General features: G+C 41.6%; 1 protein-coding gene across 4 annotated transcripts in view; it reads right to left on the bottom strand.

The window, feature by feature from the left end:
- LOC140396128 (UPF0606 protein KIAA1549) overlaps positions 1-20,306 on the bottom strand; it is a 347,260-nt gene that overhangs the window by 89,045 nt on the left and 237,909 nt on the right. For all 4 annotated transcript variants that reach the window (XM_072484278.1, XM_072484281.1, XM_072484279.1 and 1 more), the window contains 3 exons: positions 17,177-17,363; positions 13,933-13,992; positions 11,083-11,228 (listed from right to left, as the gene is read on the bottom strand). In XM_072484278.1, coding sequence (XP_072340379.1) covers positions 11,083-11,228; positions 13,933-13,992; positions 17,177-17,363 — 393 coding nt within the window. The remainder of the gene's footprint in view (positions 1-11,082; positions 11,229-13,932; positions 13,993-17,176; positions 17,364-20,306) is intronic.

The raw sequence follows: 20,306 nt of genomic DNA, 5'->3' as shown, positions 1-20,306 counted from the left end.
ACATCAGAGGATGAACTGTAGATGTGGGGGGAGGGGAAGCAAAGAGGAGAATGGTTAAAGGAAAGGTGGATAAGATTGGGGGGGGGGAAGGAGAGTTAAATATATATTAAGAAAGACAGGAAAGAAAGAAATGGTGAAAGACAGTTAAAATGAAATGGGATGAAAACAAATGGGTCGAGGTGCGGTAGAGCTGATCATCCGAAGTTGTTGAATTCGATGTTGAGACAAGAAGGTTGTAGCGTGCCTAACCGGAAGATGAGATGTTGTTCCTCCAGTTTGCATTGAGCTTCACTGGAACATTGCAGCAGGCCAAGAACAGACAAGTGGGCATGGGAGCAGGTGAATACGTCTGCCTCTCAGATTAAGTGGGATCCCAATATTATCTAAAATCTCCTAAATGTGCTTCACTGACAGGTTTGCCACTTCAGAAAGAAAGCACCCAGTCTACTAGTGAGCTGATGATCTCGGTCTTCACTGTGGAATGGCAACTGGATTTGAAATGCAAATAGCAGTATGTGTGGGCTTTCTAGACTCAAAGTTCAACAAAACAAGTACATCCCTTGTTCCATACTGTTAGAATTGGCTTGTCGGGAAAGACAAAAAGGATTACAAATATAACAATCAAATACATTGGTATTTTCGAATTAGTATCTTTTTATTACAGCTACATTCTTTTTGCTGTTGCGGAGTGCATTATTTAACTATTCCCAAGAAATTAAACTCCGATATTGTTGGGACGAGTTAACACTGCTGCCTCACGTTATCGAGGAACTATGTTTAATCCCGGCCCCGGGTCACCGTCCGCTTCAAGTTAGCACATCCTCCCCGTATCTGCTTGGGTCTCACCCCACAACCCAAAGATGTGCAAGGTAGGTGGATTGGCCAATGTAAATTGTCCCTTAATTGGGGAGAAAAAAAAAAGAATTGGGTAGTCTATATTTGATATTGTTGAGCAGAAGCTTTTGTAAATATCAGGAATGCAAAAAATGACCAAAATAAAATTCTGGAACTTAAAAATAGGCCATTAGGAATCACACGCCATTGTTAAATTATATATGTCTGTGTGTGCAGATGGACAGTGCCTCTGCTTTGTTAAATAAATCTGAGCTAAAAAGAGCAGAGTAAAATCTATTAACCTTTTAGGATGTGGATTTGATGCTGTTGAAAACCCTAATGTTTTATAATAAGTGTACAAACAATTACTTATACCAACAACTTACCTATCTAGAAGAATAGATCACTAGTCCTGCAAGGTTACCTCATCGTGCTGAAAATGAATCTCTTGTTGTCCTACAGAAACATTCACCAAACCTGCTGGGGTGGGAAAGCTCAGAGACCTAATGTGGCTTACTTTAAAAAAAATCTGCTCCCTCACCAACAGCTGAATTAATCACATCAAAGTGAAGGATTGCAATGTCAGAGAATGGGGAGTTTTCCACCTCTTGCACTTGGTGTTAGCATCAAAGGTCTCTTGACCAGGCGTACTGCATTAAATGTACGGTGAAAACTCTCACTACACTGCTTTAATCCCACTCAGAAAAGCATCCTTTACTGCGTCTATGCAGCATTACTTTGCTCCACACACCGCTCATCTCTACAGATCATCCTTTGTGAAATTTACCAATTAAAATGTTACATTATGCGTGGCTGTGCTATGGAAGAGTGTGTCAACTGAACACGGAGTCAAACCTATCTAAACTAATTTATTTCGGACTCTTGACAGCAGTCATAAAGAAAAGACTCTTATTCTGTCAGTTAGGGGCGATGTCGCATCCTCCTGTTGTTTTCAGTGAAACTAAGCACAAAGGTTTATTTCCTGAGGGGCCAGAACACAATCTCTGCCGGAGCTTCCTTGCCATTTGCAGGGTTGCAGGGGAGATCTGCAGAATGGCACTTCTGTTAGGGGACTCCTCACCTGTCCATCACTGCAGGTTATCAGAAGACTTTGAGGCCAATGTATGTGGGAAAAGCAGGATTTGTAATCGGAGAAGAAGTTCTGTCTTTCCCACGCCTGCTGCTTCTCCAATCACTGCTTTGACAGTGCTGTGTGCACTTTCAGGCGGCTTCGTGGTTGACCGTGTTTTTTAAATGGCGGCTTTGTAAAATCCGATGCTTGCGATTTTGTTTAAGAGGTGGTCTTTCAGGTCGGAGGCTCTGGCTACTTAGTCTGGACAACGACGAGAAGTCCATTTACAACAATGAGCCTAGTCACCGCTAGCCTCTGGTGTATTGCACCTTGTGCAGCCCCTCTCCTGGGCTCTGGTTCCTTCTAACTTCAATGTGGTCAATAATCTCTAAAATAAAATATGAACTCTTTATCGGACTGACACAATTTTGTCTCAAGCTACAACCAGCACTTAAAAGATGTAAATTCAACTGAATGTAGAAAACATTTTCTTCTCCAACGGGATGATATTTTCTGACTTGTAACCTAATTAATGGACACAAGTCTGTATTCGACAAATTATATGATTACAGGATCGAGTGAACTCCAAGCAAGCTAGATGGTGGTAGGGAGGGAAATAAGAGCAAGCAGGCAGCTTACAGAGAGCAAATCGGAGACAGGTTCACATCAGTTCAGCATCTTCTTATTCCAGCGCTTTCTTATAGCTACTTACCGTGAATATAAAAAGAAGCTTTCATTCTGTAGAGCATGGTTATAAAACCTAAGTAAATTAAGGAATTCAACTCCTCGACATCAAGAACAAGATGATAAAACTAACCAGTTGGTTCAATGACGTCCGGTCACTAACTCTCTCTTCTTGTGGGCAGCACGGTAGCATTGTGGATAGCACAATTGCTTCACAGCTCCAGGGTCCCAGGTTCGATTCCGGCTTGGGTCACTGTCTGTGCGGAGTCTGCACATCCTCCCCGTGTGTGCGTGGATTTCCTCCGGGTGCTCCGGTTTCCTTCCACAGTCCAAAGATGTGCAGGTTAGGTGGATTGGCCATGATAATTGCCCTTAGTGTCCAAAATTGCCCTTAGTGTTGGGTGGGTTACTGGGTTATGGGGATAGGGTGGAGGTGTTGATCTTGGGTAGGGTGCTCTTTCCAGGAGCTGGTGCGGACTCGATGGGCCGAATGGCCTCCTTCTGCACTGTAAATTCTATGAGTTCTATGAATTCAATATCGGTCAACAGTGTAACAACAGTAGGAAAGGGGTTCCAGAGGGGACATACAATGTGATGTTGTCTACTTCAAACTGATTCAAAATAAAACTAAAAATATATATTTCATAGCCACTTCTGCCAATTTAGCCAAACACTTGAGTTAAAAAAAAATTATAGCATTTTAATGGTTCCCACCAAACTGATGCCTGGGTTTCAGCAATAAATGTATGAACTGAGACTGCAAAAAAATGATCAGAAATGTTTCAGAATAATTCGTAACCCTAAAGTTTACAGCAAACCTTGAATGATAATTATCTATTTATCACGGTTAACCTCTATGATTAGGGGACACAGACACAAGCTCAGGAGGAAATCTGTAACTCAGTTACACAAAAGCTGGCGAAGATATGGATCACACTGAATGAGGAATGAAGAGCATGAGTAGTACAATTAGGGTATTGATATATAGGTGAGAAAGCAAGTGATGAGTTGACTGGTAAAGGGTGTTTTTGCAATACTCTCTTTCAGTCCTGTAGATTTCTGCACCCCACTTTTTAAACGGGCAGTAATGAGGTCTGTTGGGCTTTGCAAATGACTGTTATAAACTAAACCAGTCAGCTGCTGCCGTTTGATAACAGTGCAATGAAGTAGGGAAGAAATAATCAGGCCATGAGGTTGTCAGACTGTCACGTACACAGTGGCACAAAGGAGAGTTTTGACTGGAATGCCTCTGATAATGATTGGCTGCAGAATGATTGCCCTGATTTCACTGCATCAGAGACAACGGGCATCCATCTGCTCACAGTGACCCGTGATGTTTCTTCAGTCAACAGTCATTCTCATAGCCATCGATAAAAGCAGTTTACTGTGGATGCTAGAATAAGAAACAAAAACAGAAAATGCTGGAAAATCTCAGCAGGTCTGACAGCATCTGTGGAGAGAGAGAGAGAATAGTGCCGACATTTGAATCTGGATGGGTCTGGATGACTCTTTTAAGAGGCATCCAGATTCAAAACATTGGTTCTGTTCTCTCTCTCTGCAAATGGTGTCATATCCGCTGTGATTTTCCAGCATTTTTCGTTTATAATTCTCATACCCAGCCTTGCAAGGGAGAACTGTCAGATGATCGCCACTGCCAAGAAGATGAATTCAACAACCCTGCATCACACAACAAAAATGAAGTGCGTCCCTCCATTGTCAGATGCTCTTTCTCGCCCTGCTTCTATTATTCCTTGTTGTTCTGTACAATAAAACAGGGGATAAAAGTGGCTAAAAACAAATGTCTTAAATTGATGGTTTAAGACAAAAAAGGCTGAAAATTTCTTGTGACAATTTTTGTAGCACATTTTATGATCTGTAGTGAATGCAAATGCTTCTAAGCAAATAGGTGGAAGTACTTCAATTGAGTAGAAACATTAGTTTTTACCTGCTGTTATCATCAAAGACTGTGGACTAATGCATTTGTATCAAATCACCAAACTGACCTCATGTAACGGAGTGCAAGTAATACAGGATGAAGTCCATAATAACAACAGTACATGAATCTGCTGGATTATGTACACACAAAGCGAAGTGAAGGTCTGTGGCAGTGCTCTACAAAATTGAATCATGTTGGAAAATAGTTTAACTCAACACCACCTCCAAATGCTGGCCTTGCCAACGATGCCTATATCCCATGAACGAATATATTTTAAAAACACTTGAAAATGAACACAACCCCATGCGCCGTCAAAATACAAAACAGCAATAAGGCAGCAAAATAGCTGGTAACATGCAGTATGTAATGACTAAAGTTCACATAGTATAAATCAACTCATATCATGTAAATATTTTAAAGTACTTTACGCCCCGCTTTCCCCACTCACTCAGCAACCTCTCTTCTCAAATGCCCCCAGCCCACTCACTTGCCCATTCGACAGCCTTTCTTTCCACCCTTCCTCTGCTCTCAACTCACTCATTCTGCAGTCTCACCATTTGAACACCACCAAGGTATCCTGGGATCCCACAGACCCCTTTATGGTCTCACTTTTTCCAACAGCCTTACAGCAACACCAAGTTTCCCCCTCCATTCCCAGACTAAAAACTAGTGTTAAATCACTATAATCAGCCAAAACCTGGGCTCTGCTGTCCCCGCCTGAGTAGTTAGTCATACAATATCATATTATGTCCCTTAACATGTCAGTTTTATCTCATTTTGCAATAATTAATTTGATTTACTACAGAACTTAAACTAAAATCATACACACTTGTCTGAATTAGTAGCAGGGGCAAGTTTTAAAATGTATTTTAGAATACTAATTAATCCAAACAACCTTGTTCTGAGTCTATTTCATAAATGAACTTTAATTAATAAATTACATTATTTAAAAGACCTATGTTTGATTCGCAATATCTCTACTTTGCATTGTTTAAGAACAATTCTGGTCTCTTGTGAGTTTGGTTCTTTTTGCAATAGCCAAGTATACCAATGTAAGAGGAAACAACAACTTTATACTCCATGAGAAGAAGGTGCTGATTGGTTGGCAGGTGGACTCTGATTGGCAGAGGTGCTCCCATTGGGAAGGCACCAATTGATGATGACTGAAAGGTAACTGCATTGTTAGATATTGAAACCAAGGAGCTTTAACCTGTGAAATGAGTCACTGAATGGTCGTCACTTATTTTGTTTAGCTGAAACAGGTGCAATGTATATTCATGTTCATTCTGTCTGCAAAGAACAAGGTCGTGCCTTAATATATGTAGCTTCCACAACACACTACCAGTCCGACTGACAACCTCAAATTGGCTGTCAACGTAATTACTAGCACACTGAGGATTATTTAATAAACACTCTCGAATTGTGGAGTCACATCTAATGTTGAACACCGTGTTTTGCATTTTGCAAGCCCAGGCTGGTTGGGTGCCATCTGTTCTTTGCCCGGAGTGAACAGCGGAAGGGACATGCTGTTTATTACAATCCTCCAGTCTTTGGTATGTACAGATCACAAACCTAGCATAACAGTTCATATACTACATTACTCATTTGTGTGATGGGCTTGATGACAACATCCTGTTCATGGCAATACCAATCACGTTGCTACTGTATACATAGCAATGTGAAATAGCTAGCTTCATCTGTTGCTCAGATTTTTTAGATTCTTTGCCCTTCCAGGATAATCTGAGATTGATTGGGCACCTTTTTAAGGTGCCCAATCAGAGAGATGGAAAATAACTGCTTTTATGGGACACTTAAAAACCTGCACAAGCGAAACAAATATGATTTAAGAAAAAATAAATCACATTGTGCAGTGTTTCAAACAAGTTTAGCACAACATTTGAAGTGTTCAGAGTCCAGTGATGGCAATTCTGGTGTCCAATTTAATAACCCATTGTATGAAGAATAAACAACATGAAGTAATGGTCTAACATAGAGCAAATATCAGAGCGAAACTGCAAACTAAAGGGTGTTGACAAGCTATTAGGTCTGCAGAGGCGCCACAGTTGTTCAGCCTCAAGAAGAAACATTGAGAAATTATGACATATTGGGGCAGGGTATTCAGAATCAAAGGGTAATGCAGTGTTACGTGAATGAGGTACGAGCGATGAGTAGCTAAGTTAACACTTTCTTGACTCAAGACAAGTTGAAGTAAATGAGATTCGTAATCGGATAAGGGAAGCAAACCAGTCTACTTTCAGATAAATCAGGATCAAATGGTACAGGGTAGTGTTACTTATGGAAAAGCGGAGGAGAAATGCGAGCAGTATTTCTTCCTTTAAACAATGGGTGATGAGTAACTGTAATTGGTTGATAGAAAGATTAGGCTCATTTGAAAAACTAAACTGGGAATATGGTAGAGTTAAAAATAGGATCAAATGAGCCAAAAGATGATCTTCATCTGAACCCATCTTATAACTTGTTGGTGCTTAGTACATTACCATTTTCAAGCAGCTCATTGTATCTTTCTTTAATGGAGTGATAATTGCAAACAAAAACATAAGATAAAAATGAGTGGGTTGCAAAAGTAGTATGATGTAGGATATTTCTCGGAAAGGACTTTACATGGCACCTTTCACAACTTCAGGATGTCTCAAACCACTTTAAAGTCAATGAAGTATATTTTAGCGTGGTCATTGCTGTAATGCAGTAAATTTGGCAGCCAATTTGCATTCAGGAAGGTCTCACATGATAATGACCAAACATTTTTTATGTTTTATTGATGATGTTCATTAAGAGATAATTAATCGGCCAAGTCACTGGGAAGAACCCGCTTGCTCTTCAAAATAATGCCATAGGATTTCTTACATTCACACAAAAGGACAGACCAGGTTGGAGTCTTGATCCGCCAGAGTAGCACTCGCTCAGAACGGAAATAGAGTGTCAGGTGAGGTTTATATGCACATTTTTGTTTTGCGCTCACTGCCCTGACGTTAGGGTCAAATCCAGGTCCCAACCTAACCTTGCGTTGGAAATATAGTCACCCAACACTATTTTCCTAAGAATGGCCAATTAATGACCAAAGGCATGTATGGACCCCCAATGCTAGAGGGTCAAATGGAGTTGCAGCCAGGCGATGTAGGTAAAAAAAGAGAGAAGGCTCCTCAAGATAGAAGCAGGCTCCACTACCACAGGTAAGCCTGTGGTCACATAGGTATGGCAGCTGCACAGTTGGGGTGGAGTGGGGGTCTCAAGTTGATCATGTGCAAGTCCTCTGGTCTGCCACTGGGAAGCCATTGGCAGTCATTTTCTGGTCTCCAGAGACTATGGAGGTGCTACAAGCTGATTGGAAAGCTCCACTCAGCTTCTAATCATTGGCCATAATAATTATGTTGAACAAGCTACCTACAGCTTACAGGTATATTTTGGACACAGCCAGCTCCATTGTCTCCTCAAGGAGGCTTCCGAAATCCAGCTCCAAGTCTCTGGAGTGGGATTAGGCCCTATGACTTTCTGACTCAGAGACAAGAGTGCTCCCAAATGAGCCAGAGCTGACTGCACGTGGCATCACGGAGCCCTAGCAAAATCAAGTCAACAGGAATCAGTTGGTTGGAGTCATAACTGGTACAAAAGAAGATGGTTGCTGGGGTGGTCAATCATTTCATCTGCAGGTGATCCTCAGGGTAATGTTCTCATTCCAACTGTCTTCAACTGCATCATAAATGGTCCTCCATTCAACACAAGGCCTGAAGTGGGGATGTTCGCTGATGATAGCTCAATTTTCAGCATCATTCACAACTCCTCAGATACTGAGCATCTCTCACTATCAACATCCTGGGCGTTACCACTGACCAGAAACTGAACCAACCATATCAATACTGTGGCTACAAGAACAGGTTGACAATTCTGTGGTGAGTAGCTCACCTCCTGACTTCCCAAAATCTGTCCATTATCTGCAAGACACAAGTCAGGAGTGTGATGGATACTCACCACTTGCCAGGATAATTGTGGCTCCTAAAACACTCAAGAAGTCAACACCATCCAAGACAAAGCAGCCCATTTGATCAGCACAACATCCACCAACCTAAACATCCACTCTCTCTACCACCAGCACATAGGGTAAAGTGTGTACCGTCTACCACAGCAACTCACCAACCTCGTATCAATAGCTTATCCATTATAATTGACCCCAACATATTTGGGCTAGTGCAGAATGGGAATATTCAATCATGGTTCTCGCTTCTGATCCCTAATGCTGCACTTGCTAACACTTGCTACTTGAATTCTGTCATAGAGATGTTAGGAGGAAAAGTGTAATTGATGCTGTCCCCTGTCAGACTGGATCATGTAATAATATTGTTAACCCCCCCACTAATCACCAGCAGCTGTCACCAACCAATACACAACGAAGAAATAACTTGACTCTTCCTAAGGCTCCAGTCACATTTTTTCAGATCAATTGGGTTTGTTCATCCACTTTCCTATTTCTTCCGTGCATACCAGATTCCAAAATGGACCAAGGCGCAGGAACTCCCGAGTTAGTGATTCATCTTGCATGCAGCTTTTTAAATGGTCTTCTGGAGCAGAAATAATGACCTTGGGATCAGGCCACAATGCAGAGATTAGATCCAGTAGAAAGGCTCAATGGGAGAAGGATGAAGTGGGAGAGGAGCAATCAATAGCTTATATGCTGAACTTGTTGTTCATGCTGTTGGCACAGGACAGGACTCTCCTCACCGACTCAGAGAGGGCTGAGAATGAGCATGGCAAGGGCTCATACAGAAATGCAGAAAAAACAAAAAGTTCAGATTGCTCACTGTTAGGTAATGAGACATTCTTCTTTTAGAACCTTCAAGAATTTTTCTGTAAAGACATTCCTCTTAGTGAAACAATTCTCGATAGTTGGTGACTAGTATCTACCCAACTTCAACGAGAGCAAGAGTTTCAGCAGCTAGTGTGCTCTTGATTAATTTTTTAAAATGTATTCGCTCTCAAGAAGTTCTTCCACCTTCAGATTTTTCATGAGAAGACAAATTTCCAGCAAACCAAAACTTGCATCTGATCTTGTCTGTGTGCCTAACCAATTGAACTGACTGGTGAGATTCCTTAGCTGTTCCATTCATCCTTGGTAGCAGCCAGATCTGGTATGACAGATTGTGATGGGACGGACATTGCCCAAGAAATACTCTTGATATAAAATTACACATATTTCACCCTGTTTAATCTGCAAACCCACATATTTGAAGGTCCCAAAGGCTTGACTGCCAGATTTAAATTCCTTCATCTAAGGAACATCTTTCTCATCCTTTTATTCCCTTTTTTAATTCCTGTCTTGCTGACTGCCTCATAATTGCAGACCTTGTTTTTAAAACAGCACACTTGTGGTTTTGAACTGAAACTCTTCTGCTGCAAGCTGCTATTTGGACCGGCCCAGCCAGACCCGGTTGATTCAGTATGCTCTGTTGTGATGTCATTTTGATGGACTTGGCTAGTAGCCAATTCCGTCTTCATAAATTCCAGGACATCTTCTATTCTCAATTGGGATTGGTGGAGCAAAGAACAAAGAAAGGTACAGCAAAGGAACAGGCCTTTCGGCCCTCCAAGCCTGTGCGACCAAGCTGCCTGTCTAACCTAAAACCTTTAACACTTCTGGGGCCCATATCCCTCTATTCCCATCCTATTCGAGTATTTGTCAAGATGCCCCTTTAAAGTCACTACCGTATCTGCTCCCACCACCTCCTCCTGCAGCGAGTTCCACGGACCCACTACCCTCTGTTTAAAAAAAACTCCTCTAAACTTTGTCCCTCGCAACTTAAACCTATGTCACCTAGTAATTTACCCTGGGAAAAAGCTTCTGACCACTCTGTCCATGCCCCTCATAATTTTGTAGAATTCTATCAGGTTTCCCCTCAACCTCCATCGTTCCAGTAGGAATAAACCGAGTTTATTCAACCTCTCCTTATAGCTACCCTTCAGAAAATTCTGGAACTGAATGCAAGTTCCATTTTGACTTTGTTTTGAGCTGAGCATATGCCTGTTAAATATCTCTCCCAGATAGGCTGGAGCTTCTTCTCGCTCTGATCTAAGGGCAGCAGGGTAGCACAAGTGGATAGCTGTGGCTTCACAGCGTCAGGGTCCCAGGTTCGATTCCCTGCTGGGTCACTGTCTGTGCAGAGTTCCGCACGTTCTCCCCGTGTCTGCCTGGGTTTCCTCTGGGTGCTCCGGTTTTCTCCCACAGTCCAAAGATGTGCAGGTTAGGTGGATTCGCCATAATATACAGACTTGGATCGATCATTCAATGTAGAAACAACCTATTCAGCCCCTTGGGCTATTCTGCTATTCAGTTAAATCATGGTGATTATTTCTTCTGAAAATCCAGTATCCTGCTCAGACAACCCACTCCTACTGTATTCAATGCCTTGTGTACTTTCTATTTAATGAAACAGTTTATAATTGCTGGTACAAACCAATTTGCCCTTCTTCTCAGCTGCAGAGGGCTGCAGTACGAAGAAATTAATTTGCTGCACGATATCATTTTCATTTGTAAGACATTGCCTACCTGAACAGTATTATTCCCCAAGGTGCTGGCCCTCTTCTGACGTTTTCCTGATCTAGTTGCTTCACTGATAAGCTGGGCTAGCTTTCGTTCGAGTTCAGCTTGGAAGGTTTTGTCCTGAATGTGGTTGTCGTGCACACCTAAAATTACTGAACAGAGAAACCTTAGTCACCATGACATATTTAAATTAAAACACCCTTATTCATAGGAAGAAATGGGTCCTAACCAGATGGTTGTGACTTACAAGTAGAATTGTTCAATTAAATTTAACGGTTGTGAAATACAGATCAAGGGAGCATCCAGAAAAAAGTCCGACACAGCATTTCCTCCCAATCGCATGTCTAGCTAGCTTGAAAGATTTAAGATTTTCTACAACAATTGTGTTACCTGCCAATGAAAGATGGCTGCCGATACCCATCTGCACATGCACATTTATCTGTACATGGGCAGAAAATCAATGATGCCACTGGCCAGAGTGACAATGCCAGCAAAACCCATCTTTAAGAAAAAATCTATGTTGGAAGGGAACGTTAAAAGAGAAACTTTGCTTTACCTTCCCGATTACATAAGCAAAGAATGAAAAAAAAAACACCTGGATGATGCAGGCTGTGTCTATATCTGTTGTGACAATTCTGGTTCATGGAACTGAGTTGGAGGATCAAGAGGATTCTGCACAAAAGACTTGTTCTGGCTCACATTTACCTGTGGGTCAAATTTGTTTTTGGAAACTTATTTTTGTTAAACTGGATGCATAATTTGTTTCTGGAAAGTCAGTTAACTTATTTTTGGTTTTGATTCTGATCTCCAGAACTCGCAATGATGCCACAGAGTAAAACGATGCCCCAAGTTGTAGGTAAGTCCACGTCAGAAATAGGGGAAACATATGATTAACTCCTTTCCTTCTTTCTACTTTGTGAAGTGTGATAGGCGCCAGGCAGTAAACAGTTCTATTGTTTAGAAGATGGTTTCCGTCACAGGCATCGAATACAGAAAGCTGGTGGTGAGGAAACAGAACTGTTCCCAATTATTTCACTGTGGGCAAGGTTCTGACTAAGGTCAACCAGTGATATTACTTGTTCTTTCGCCTCACAGATGCTGAAATTGCTGTGTGTTTCCATTTTTTAACCAATACATTTTTGTTTCTAAGCTTCTGGATTTTATGTGAAGTTGCACATTTTTTTAAAAATCCAACAAACATGCATGAATACATCTTCCCATTGTTCAGAGGGTCTATTTAATGAACAGCTGAGCTATAGAGGAAAAGGGGTCCTAATTCCACTTCATGCTGTTCTCAGCTGGGACATTATAATGGTTCTTAGTGCTCAGAAATAAAAAACACAATATGGATCACAATTTCCATTCTTGATGAGTATACTGCTACCCCAATAAATCTGTGCAGATTGTTTATTTATATTACAACAGTGACTACATTTTGTCATGAGAGAGTACTTTTAAGAAATGGGTGTTTATAAATTGGTATATATATATATATATATAAATATCTGTAGTGAGAGTACCTTTAAGAAATGGGTGTTTACTACTGCAGTGATGTCAGAGAGTGGGTGCAGCTGGGCTGTCTGTCAGTTTTTTTAGAGCATAGCATCGAGCATAGAACGTGCAGTGCATAAGGAGGCCATTCGGCCCATCGAGTCTGCACCAACCCACTTAAGCCCTCACTTCCACCCTATCCCCGTAACCCAATAACCCACTAACCTTTTTTTGGACACTAAGGGCAATTTAGCATGGCCAATCCATCTAACCTGCACGTCTTTGGACTGTGGAAGGAAACCGGAGCACCCGGAGGAAACCCACGCAGACACGGGGAGAACGTGCAGACTCCGCACAGACAGTGACCCAGTGGGGAATTGAACCTGGGACCATGGCACTGTGAAGCCACAGTGCTATTCACTTGTGCTACCATGCTGCCCAAACTTTTGTTTTAGGCTGTTTGCTGCAGGGTGCGTTTTAGTTTCGTTTTCAGAGTTGGATAGTTGCAGTCACAGCCAGAAGGTGTACGAGTCTCTCTCTCTGTAATCGAAAGAATGTAAATCGATCCTTTGGTGATTTAAAACTAATAACTGCTCTCAGTAGTGACTTTAACCTGATGTGCTTCTGTTAAAAGTTTTTTTAAAGTCTTATGGATGTTAAAAGGACACCTTAAGGATTACTTAGTGTTGTATTCTTTTGGGGTTATATTTGAATTAATGGTTGCTGAGATGTTCACTGTATGTTTTAAAAAGGTTAGCTTGAGTTCATAGAATAAACATTGTTTTGCTTTAAAAAATACTTTTCCATTTCTACCACACCTGTAGAGTGGGCCGTGTGCTCCCCATACCACAATCTATTAAAAGTTGTGGGTCAGGTGAACTCCATGATACACTTTGGGGTTCTCTAAACCCTGACCCATAACAATTTCAAAAGTACTTAATTGGTTGTACAGTAATTTGGGACATCCTGAGATCATGAAAGGTTTGATAGAAATGCAAATATTTCTTTCAAGGATAGGATCCGTCTCAGTTGCAATTAACAGTCTTCCCATGCTCCCAGTCAAGGCTGGCACACAAGTAATGGCCACTTGCGCAAGGGGTTTAGTCCGATGGCACCAAAGTCAATCTAGGGATTAATTTCTTAGAAAAATGAAAAGCAGAAAAACAAAGATATGCATGAGTTTTTCTGCTCAGGTACCATCATATGTTGGAGCTTTTGCGTGGCACTTGAAGTGGTGCACCAGCAATGAAGCGGATAAAGCAGATTCTTACATTTCTCATACTAGTCTTGCAAATCTTCAAAGAATTTTAAAAATCTTTTGGATTAATTGCTGATGTTCAGGTAGCATGGGTCCAAGAAACGTACCTGTCTTTATCCAGGAAGCCTTCAGCAGGTGTGACCGATTAAGCTCAGGGTAATAGATGGCTGTAAAAAATTAAAGCATAGATGTTAACATGCAACTGAATATCCTGAGTCAAGTACACCTTTAGTAAATTATTTCTTTATACATCCCAACACTGGAATTAAGCTAAGTTTTATCATGAAATTCTTTGCCAATTTCACCCCCTCCCACCCTTCCCAAAGGTGAGAAAGTGAGTTGAAGTTGACGAGCATCAAGGTCTTGAGGACACCTCAGATGTTCATAATATGCAAGCTCTGTGATGTACAGGTAACATGTTAACCAGAGGAGTATGACATCCCAAAGTGGAGAGCACCTGTTCAGCACATAGCCACACATCTATATAACAAGGCAGGATCTCCAGACACTGCCAGAAATAGGAACCAAAGCCAGACAGCAAAAAGGAAAGGGTGGTCATTTGCTGAAACCCAAAACAGAGCAGAAGCCACCAAGAACGTCTCTCACACAACAATTTAGGAACATAAACCTGAACACTAACATACTTCCAAGTTCTTGCCTGCTCTTGATTCTTTTGCTGGATACTGCCCATTAGTATTAAATTCTGTCAGACCAACCCATGGCTTTTATAACCAAATTATCAGATTCAACACCATAAAACACATTTTTTGGTGTGCAATCTGAGAAACTGCCCAGGCAAAGAGACAAAATGGAGGGCTCGCTCCGTTAGTTTCATAGATTATCATAGAATTTACAGTGCAGAAGGAGGCCATTCGGCCCATCGAGTCTGCACTGGCTCTTGGAAAGAGCACCCTACCCAAGGTCATCACCGCCACCCTATCCCCCTAACCCAGTAACCCCACCCAACACTAAGGGCAATTTTGGACACTAAGGGCAATTTATCATGGCCAATCCACCTAACCTGCACATCTTTGGACTGTGGGAGGAAACCGGAGAACCCGGAGGAAACCCACGCACACACAGGGAGGACGTGCAGACTCCGCACAGACAGTGACCCAATCTGGAATCGAACCTGGGACCCTTATTTTGCTTCTCTCTTCATAATTGCAGGGTTAGAGTTTGAAACAGGCAGAGGTTCAGTATTGTTAGGAGAGTAACGCTGTGTTTGGTAATATTTTTGTATTGGGTGTACACCTATTAAATCAATGTGTTGCTCTTAATAGATTAACTGGCTACGTACTTCTGCAACCAGACCTGCTCTAGTATGTTGACATTTACAATTGTAAAGTTTTTAGTGTTGACACAGGGCAGCACAGTAGCACAGTGATTAGCACAGTGGCTTCACAGCTCCAGAGTCCCAGGTTCAATTCCCAGCTTGGGTCACTCTTTGTGCGGAGTTTGCACGTTCTCCCCGTGTCAGCGTGGGTTTTCTCCGGCTGCTCCGATTTCCTCTCACAGTCCAAAGATGTGCAGGTTAGGTGGATTGGCCAATATAAATTGCCAATAGTGTCCAAAAAGGTACGGTGGGGTTACTGGGTTATGGGGATAGGGTGGAGGCATGGGCTTTAGTAGGGTACTCTTTCCAAGAGCCGGTGCAGACTCGATGGGCCGAACGGCCTTCTTCTGAACAGTAAATTCCATGATTCTATGACTTCTTCTAAGAAGCATTTCTTTAAAGTCACCTGCAGTGACTACTATACTGAAACATTGTCTGCTTTGAACTGGAGACCAGCCAGCTCTCTCTGAATCTTACTGTGAGTGACAGCTCTGGTTGCTGGTGAAATTTCCGTGCTTGATTTCCTTTATCTGAAGCAACTTGTTTAAAAATCAGAGGGGTGGAGCACTTGAGGCACATTCCTGAAGGAAGGAGCCCCTCAAACTCTTAACAGTTCAATTGGCAGCAACTAAATTTGGCCTTAGCATTCTGAGTTAGGGAGAGAATTTTATTTTTGAAATTCATTTATGGTTTGGTGGGGGGGCGGTCGCTGGTTCGGCCAGCATTTATTGCCCATCCCTAATTGCCCTTCAGAAGACGGTGGTGAGTTGCCTTCTTGAACCGCTGCAGGTGTAGGTACACCCACTGTGCTGTTAGGGAGGGAGTTCCAGGATGTTGTCCCAGAAGGAAATATAAACCACAGTAATAGTCTACTTCCAAGTCCTCACTTCTAATGGGTCCATTGCGATGGAGACAAACATGCCATGACTCTGTGGAGGGTCAACTAAAACTCTTGTATAAGTTTACAAACAGATCGTAACCTGAGTTAGGGTTAGGTGAAGAGCATTGGATCCTGTAGTATTTTTGCAATGGAAGTGGTTGAAGTGAAAAGTTCCACAATCAAATGAGTTAACTATCTACATACTGCTGTATATCCCCTGTAATTTTCTGCACAGGCCTTACTGTAACTGTTCCATTTTTACAATGAATAAATTCAAATGAATTTGTTAATAGCCTGTGTCACTGGAACATGTATTCTTCAATGCCTGCGGGCTAGCATAACACAACAGAGCTCGAGTCAAATCCAGTAAAGAAACAAACTATTTTGTTGGACCCTAGATAATGACATTACCAGATAATGTGTGCACTTAGACACATATTAAAGTGTCAAAATGGAGGGCTCATTTACAGAGGGAGCATAAGAGAAATATATTACAATGAAAAACATATCTATAGCTCACTTGAAACTCTGGTCCTTCATCCTGTTCTCCCATACCAGTGCTACCTACACTCAGTCTGGATGTGACTTCTATTGAGAATCCCATTTTGTATCAATCAAATCATCCCCTGTAATTGAGAGTGCTCTCCTAGATCAATACAATGCTCCCAAATCTTGACCTTCTAGTAAAAATGCAGCACAGGTTAATTTTTCCCATGATGGAACAGTAGAAAATCTTGAGTTCTCTGAAGTTTCTTGCTCCGTATAGAGGACCAGACCTTGTTCCTAAAGCAGCAAACACTGATTGATTCTAATAAGAGTCCCAAATGAAAAGTGCAACACTTTCAAGTACTGACATTCTGCATATTGATGAAAATAAAGGGTTTTCTTTTACAGTCCTGCACAATATTAAACATGATCATACATCAGGGTTCCCAAATCAATTCAACTCCCAGAAGTGCTTCAAAACATCAATGTGGCAGCTTCTGCTGTTCATCTGGAAAAGAGGGTCTAAAGTTTCACTCCTGTCAGATTAGCTAAATAAACCAGATCCCTGATCCAGTTTAATCATTTTAAGTTATTTGAGAAGCTGGTGTGATTTAATGTCACAACCTGATACAAATAATAGAGAACTTACGTTCGGCTGTCTTAAGTACAGGAAATCCCAGGTAAAAACTAAATTCCACCAGGTTCAGTATCCTCAGCAAGTCGCTCACATCTGAGCCATTCAGGAAGCCTCTAGGACTGTTGATAGCGAAGGTTATATTTACAGGGCCTTGTCGTGATCCTCCAAAATTTTCCGCTGCGTGGGTAACATTTATAACCTGAGTGATGAGACCAAATAATATTAACAGGAAATCAGAGGGAAACCAGAGTGTTACAGAGGCGCTGGAAAATTAAATATTGAACACCTTGAATGAATAACTGTTTTGTGGCTTCTTTTTCCATCCCAATTCTTACTGCGTAACTCCAAAGACTTCTTCTTGGTAGACAGTGATGTTTTATGATTCAAATTATATTGAGCACAAATTAATCGAATTAGGCTAATCAACATCGATATTCGCATCCTATTCCGACTTCATTATCGTTGTCCCTCAGCTACCCGTTTTGTCTTGATTTTTACGTCTCCTCTTCTGAAAGTACTCATTGATTTTGGGTTTTAATCCATAAATCCCTCTTCTGCTCAACCAAAGCTACCCTTCGTTCACCAAGTATGAGCAGGGGCACCAAATGTCAACTGAGAATTTGACTACGAAATATATTGTACTAGATATTCAAACACAGGCCGAGAGAGACACAACTACGTTTATGCTGCTCTGTAGTTCCAAGTGTTTCACATGCAACTACAGTCCACACCACTAATAGTGGCCATGTTGGTGGTAATTCTATTTGCCCACTACATGCAGTGAGGTTGCAACTAAACAAGGTAGACAACCAATGCATTTTTTAAAAAACGGAAATGTTTCTTACTAATTGCCTCTCCTAATTGTTAACAGTTGAATCCAGGATCTTATCATTAAGATAATCACAGTTCAATGAGGTATGAACAGGGGAGTGAAATTGATCGAATACTTTATTGCCTGAAATCTGCAGAACCTATTAAATTGATACATGCAAGACAAGTGCTATTGAACTGTTCAGGGCAGCAGTTGTGTTTAATACATTCTAACCAAGCCCTTTCTAATTGGCTCCTACAGTAATGACAAATAGTGTAATTCATATCCAACAGTCTCCTAAGTTGCTGAGTGTGGAGTTACGTGGTGATGACTGATTATTTTCAAAGAAGTTATGGTAAATCCAGCAGGGAGATCTTGTGGTGCAGAGGTAGCGTCCTTACCTCTGGGCCAAAAGCTCCTGGTTCAAGTGCACTTCAAGACTTGATGGCCATAGAAGGTGTTCATAATGTGACCAACTGGATTGCTGGTCAAATGTAAATCCTTCCAGTAAGCCTGACAGCGGGTGGTAAGAGTGGGAGAGTTTCCTGGCAAATCACTGCAACACCTTGCCAGACATAATCATGGACCAATCCAAGGTCACCAATGTCCTCTTAGGCAAGGGCACCTAGGGGTGGTAAATCCAGCACCTATTCTGTAGCAGCAAGGCACAAACATAAGGAAACAATTAATCCGTTTCCAATCACGTTCATGAAGGAGAAGTGCCACGTGAAAACACAAAGAGTTCTTTACCTTTCACCTGAACACCAAGATGAGGACTCCTTTTAAAATTTCATTCCAAGAAAAGCATTTCTAGTAGTGTGCTCAACATCATATCTTTTACCAGGATATCACATAGATCAGGCCAGGATATAACCATATGGATCATAGTAAATCTCTAATGGCATCAAACAAAGGGCACTGTACCATATAAGGACTTCCATCCAAAATTAACAATACAAGGAGATCGAAGCTGCACATCAGTATTATCCAACTAGGATTACCAAACAGCATGCAGGCACATTTATAATTGGTACCCCTGCAGTGCACGCATATACATTCAGGTATGAGGGGGGTTCCTAATCACACACAAAATCACCGTTCCCAAGTGCCAACACCTGGTAGAATGAAGCTGACTGTAACATCAGATGGTGTGGCTTGAAATGTGCTAGAAAACAAGGCACAGTTAGGCCACCCAACAGTTGCCTTCAGCAAGAATCTACACCAAGTGTGCATGGTCAGATACAACTGGTTACTCGCCCATTGAAGAACCTTTTAAAACTATGTATCATTGATTAGCATGCAAAATCATACTGCAAGGATGGCACACTTATATCTGAAATTGCTGCCATAATGAAAGGCTCTTCCTTACAAATCTCAACTCCAGAAGGCATGTACAGTTGGTTGCCACATAAGATGCGCATGGACTCCTAATGTTTAAATAATTAAACTAAGCATCTTAATATTCTACTCCAAAAAATGTTCTGATGCTGCCGTGTAAATCTCTTACATCTAATCTTTTATCCATGTTCCTTGTTATAAACTTCTGACTGACCAGAAACAGTCTGATTCTATCTGCACTGGCTCATCCCTTTGTAATTTTAAATAACTCACCGCGTAATACCCTTCCTTGTAATAGGAAGAGCCCCAACTGTTTGCTAACTCACTGAGCTAATGTTGCTTCAGGTATTATTAATTTAGCTTCTTTATGCTGGTCAGTCAGTTCCCTAATGTGGCGACTAGGGGCTTTTCACAGTAACTTCATTGCAGCGTTAATGTAAGTCTACTTGTGACAATAAAGATGATTAATTAATAAAGATTAATTCCCCATTAACCGGAAAACTGAGGTCAGATCGGGAGATGCACTGTGCCAGAAAACAGGACAGGCGGACCGGAGAAGTCCGCCCAGGATGTTACCCTCTCTGTGCTTCCAACAGTGACTCCATGCACTGTAAATCAATATGACGTCCCCCAAAAATATTAGGTCTGGAGCACATCAGTCGTCTGACATTGAGCAAAACCATATCATTTAGCTGTAGTGCATCTTGGTTTGATTTTTCTTAGGACTGCAAGAATCCTGCCAAAAACCTTTGTCAGTTCCGTGTTCCCTTTAATTCCTGTCCTGTTAGTTTCTACAGTTTTTGTAGAATCATAGAATCCCGACAGTGCAGAAGGAGGCCATTTGGCCCCTCGAGTCTGCACCGACCCTTCAAATGAGCACCCGTGCCCACCTGTAATCCCATAACCTAAACTGTACATCCCTAGACATTAACGGGCAATTTATCATGTCCAATCCATCTAACAAGCACATCTTTGGACTGTAGGAGGAAACCG

The sequence above is a fragment of the Scyliorhinus torazame genome, chromosome 19, assembly GCF_047496885.1.
Source record: "Scyliorhinus torazame isolate Kashiwa2021f chromosome 19, sScyTor2.1, whole genome shotgun sequence".
Taxonomy (NCBI): Eukaryota; Metazoa; Chordata; class Chondrichthyes; order Carcharhiniformes; family Scyliorhinidae; genus Scyliorhinus; species Scyliorhinus torazame.
Note: the sequence above shows the minus strand (reverse complement) of the source record. Positions and strands in the feature narration are given on the sequence as shown.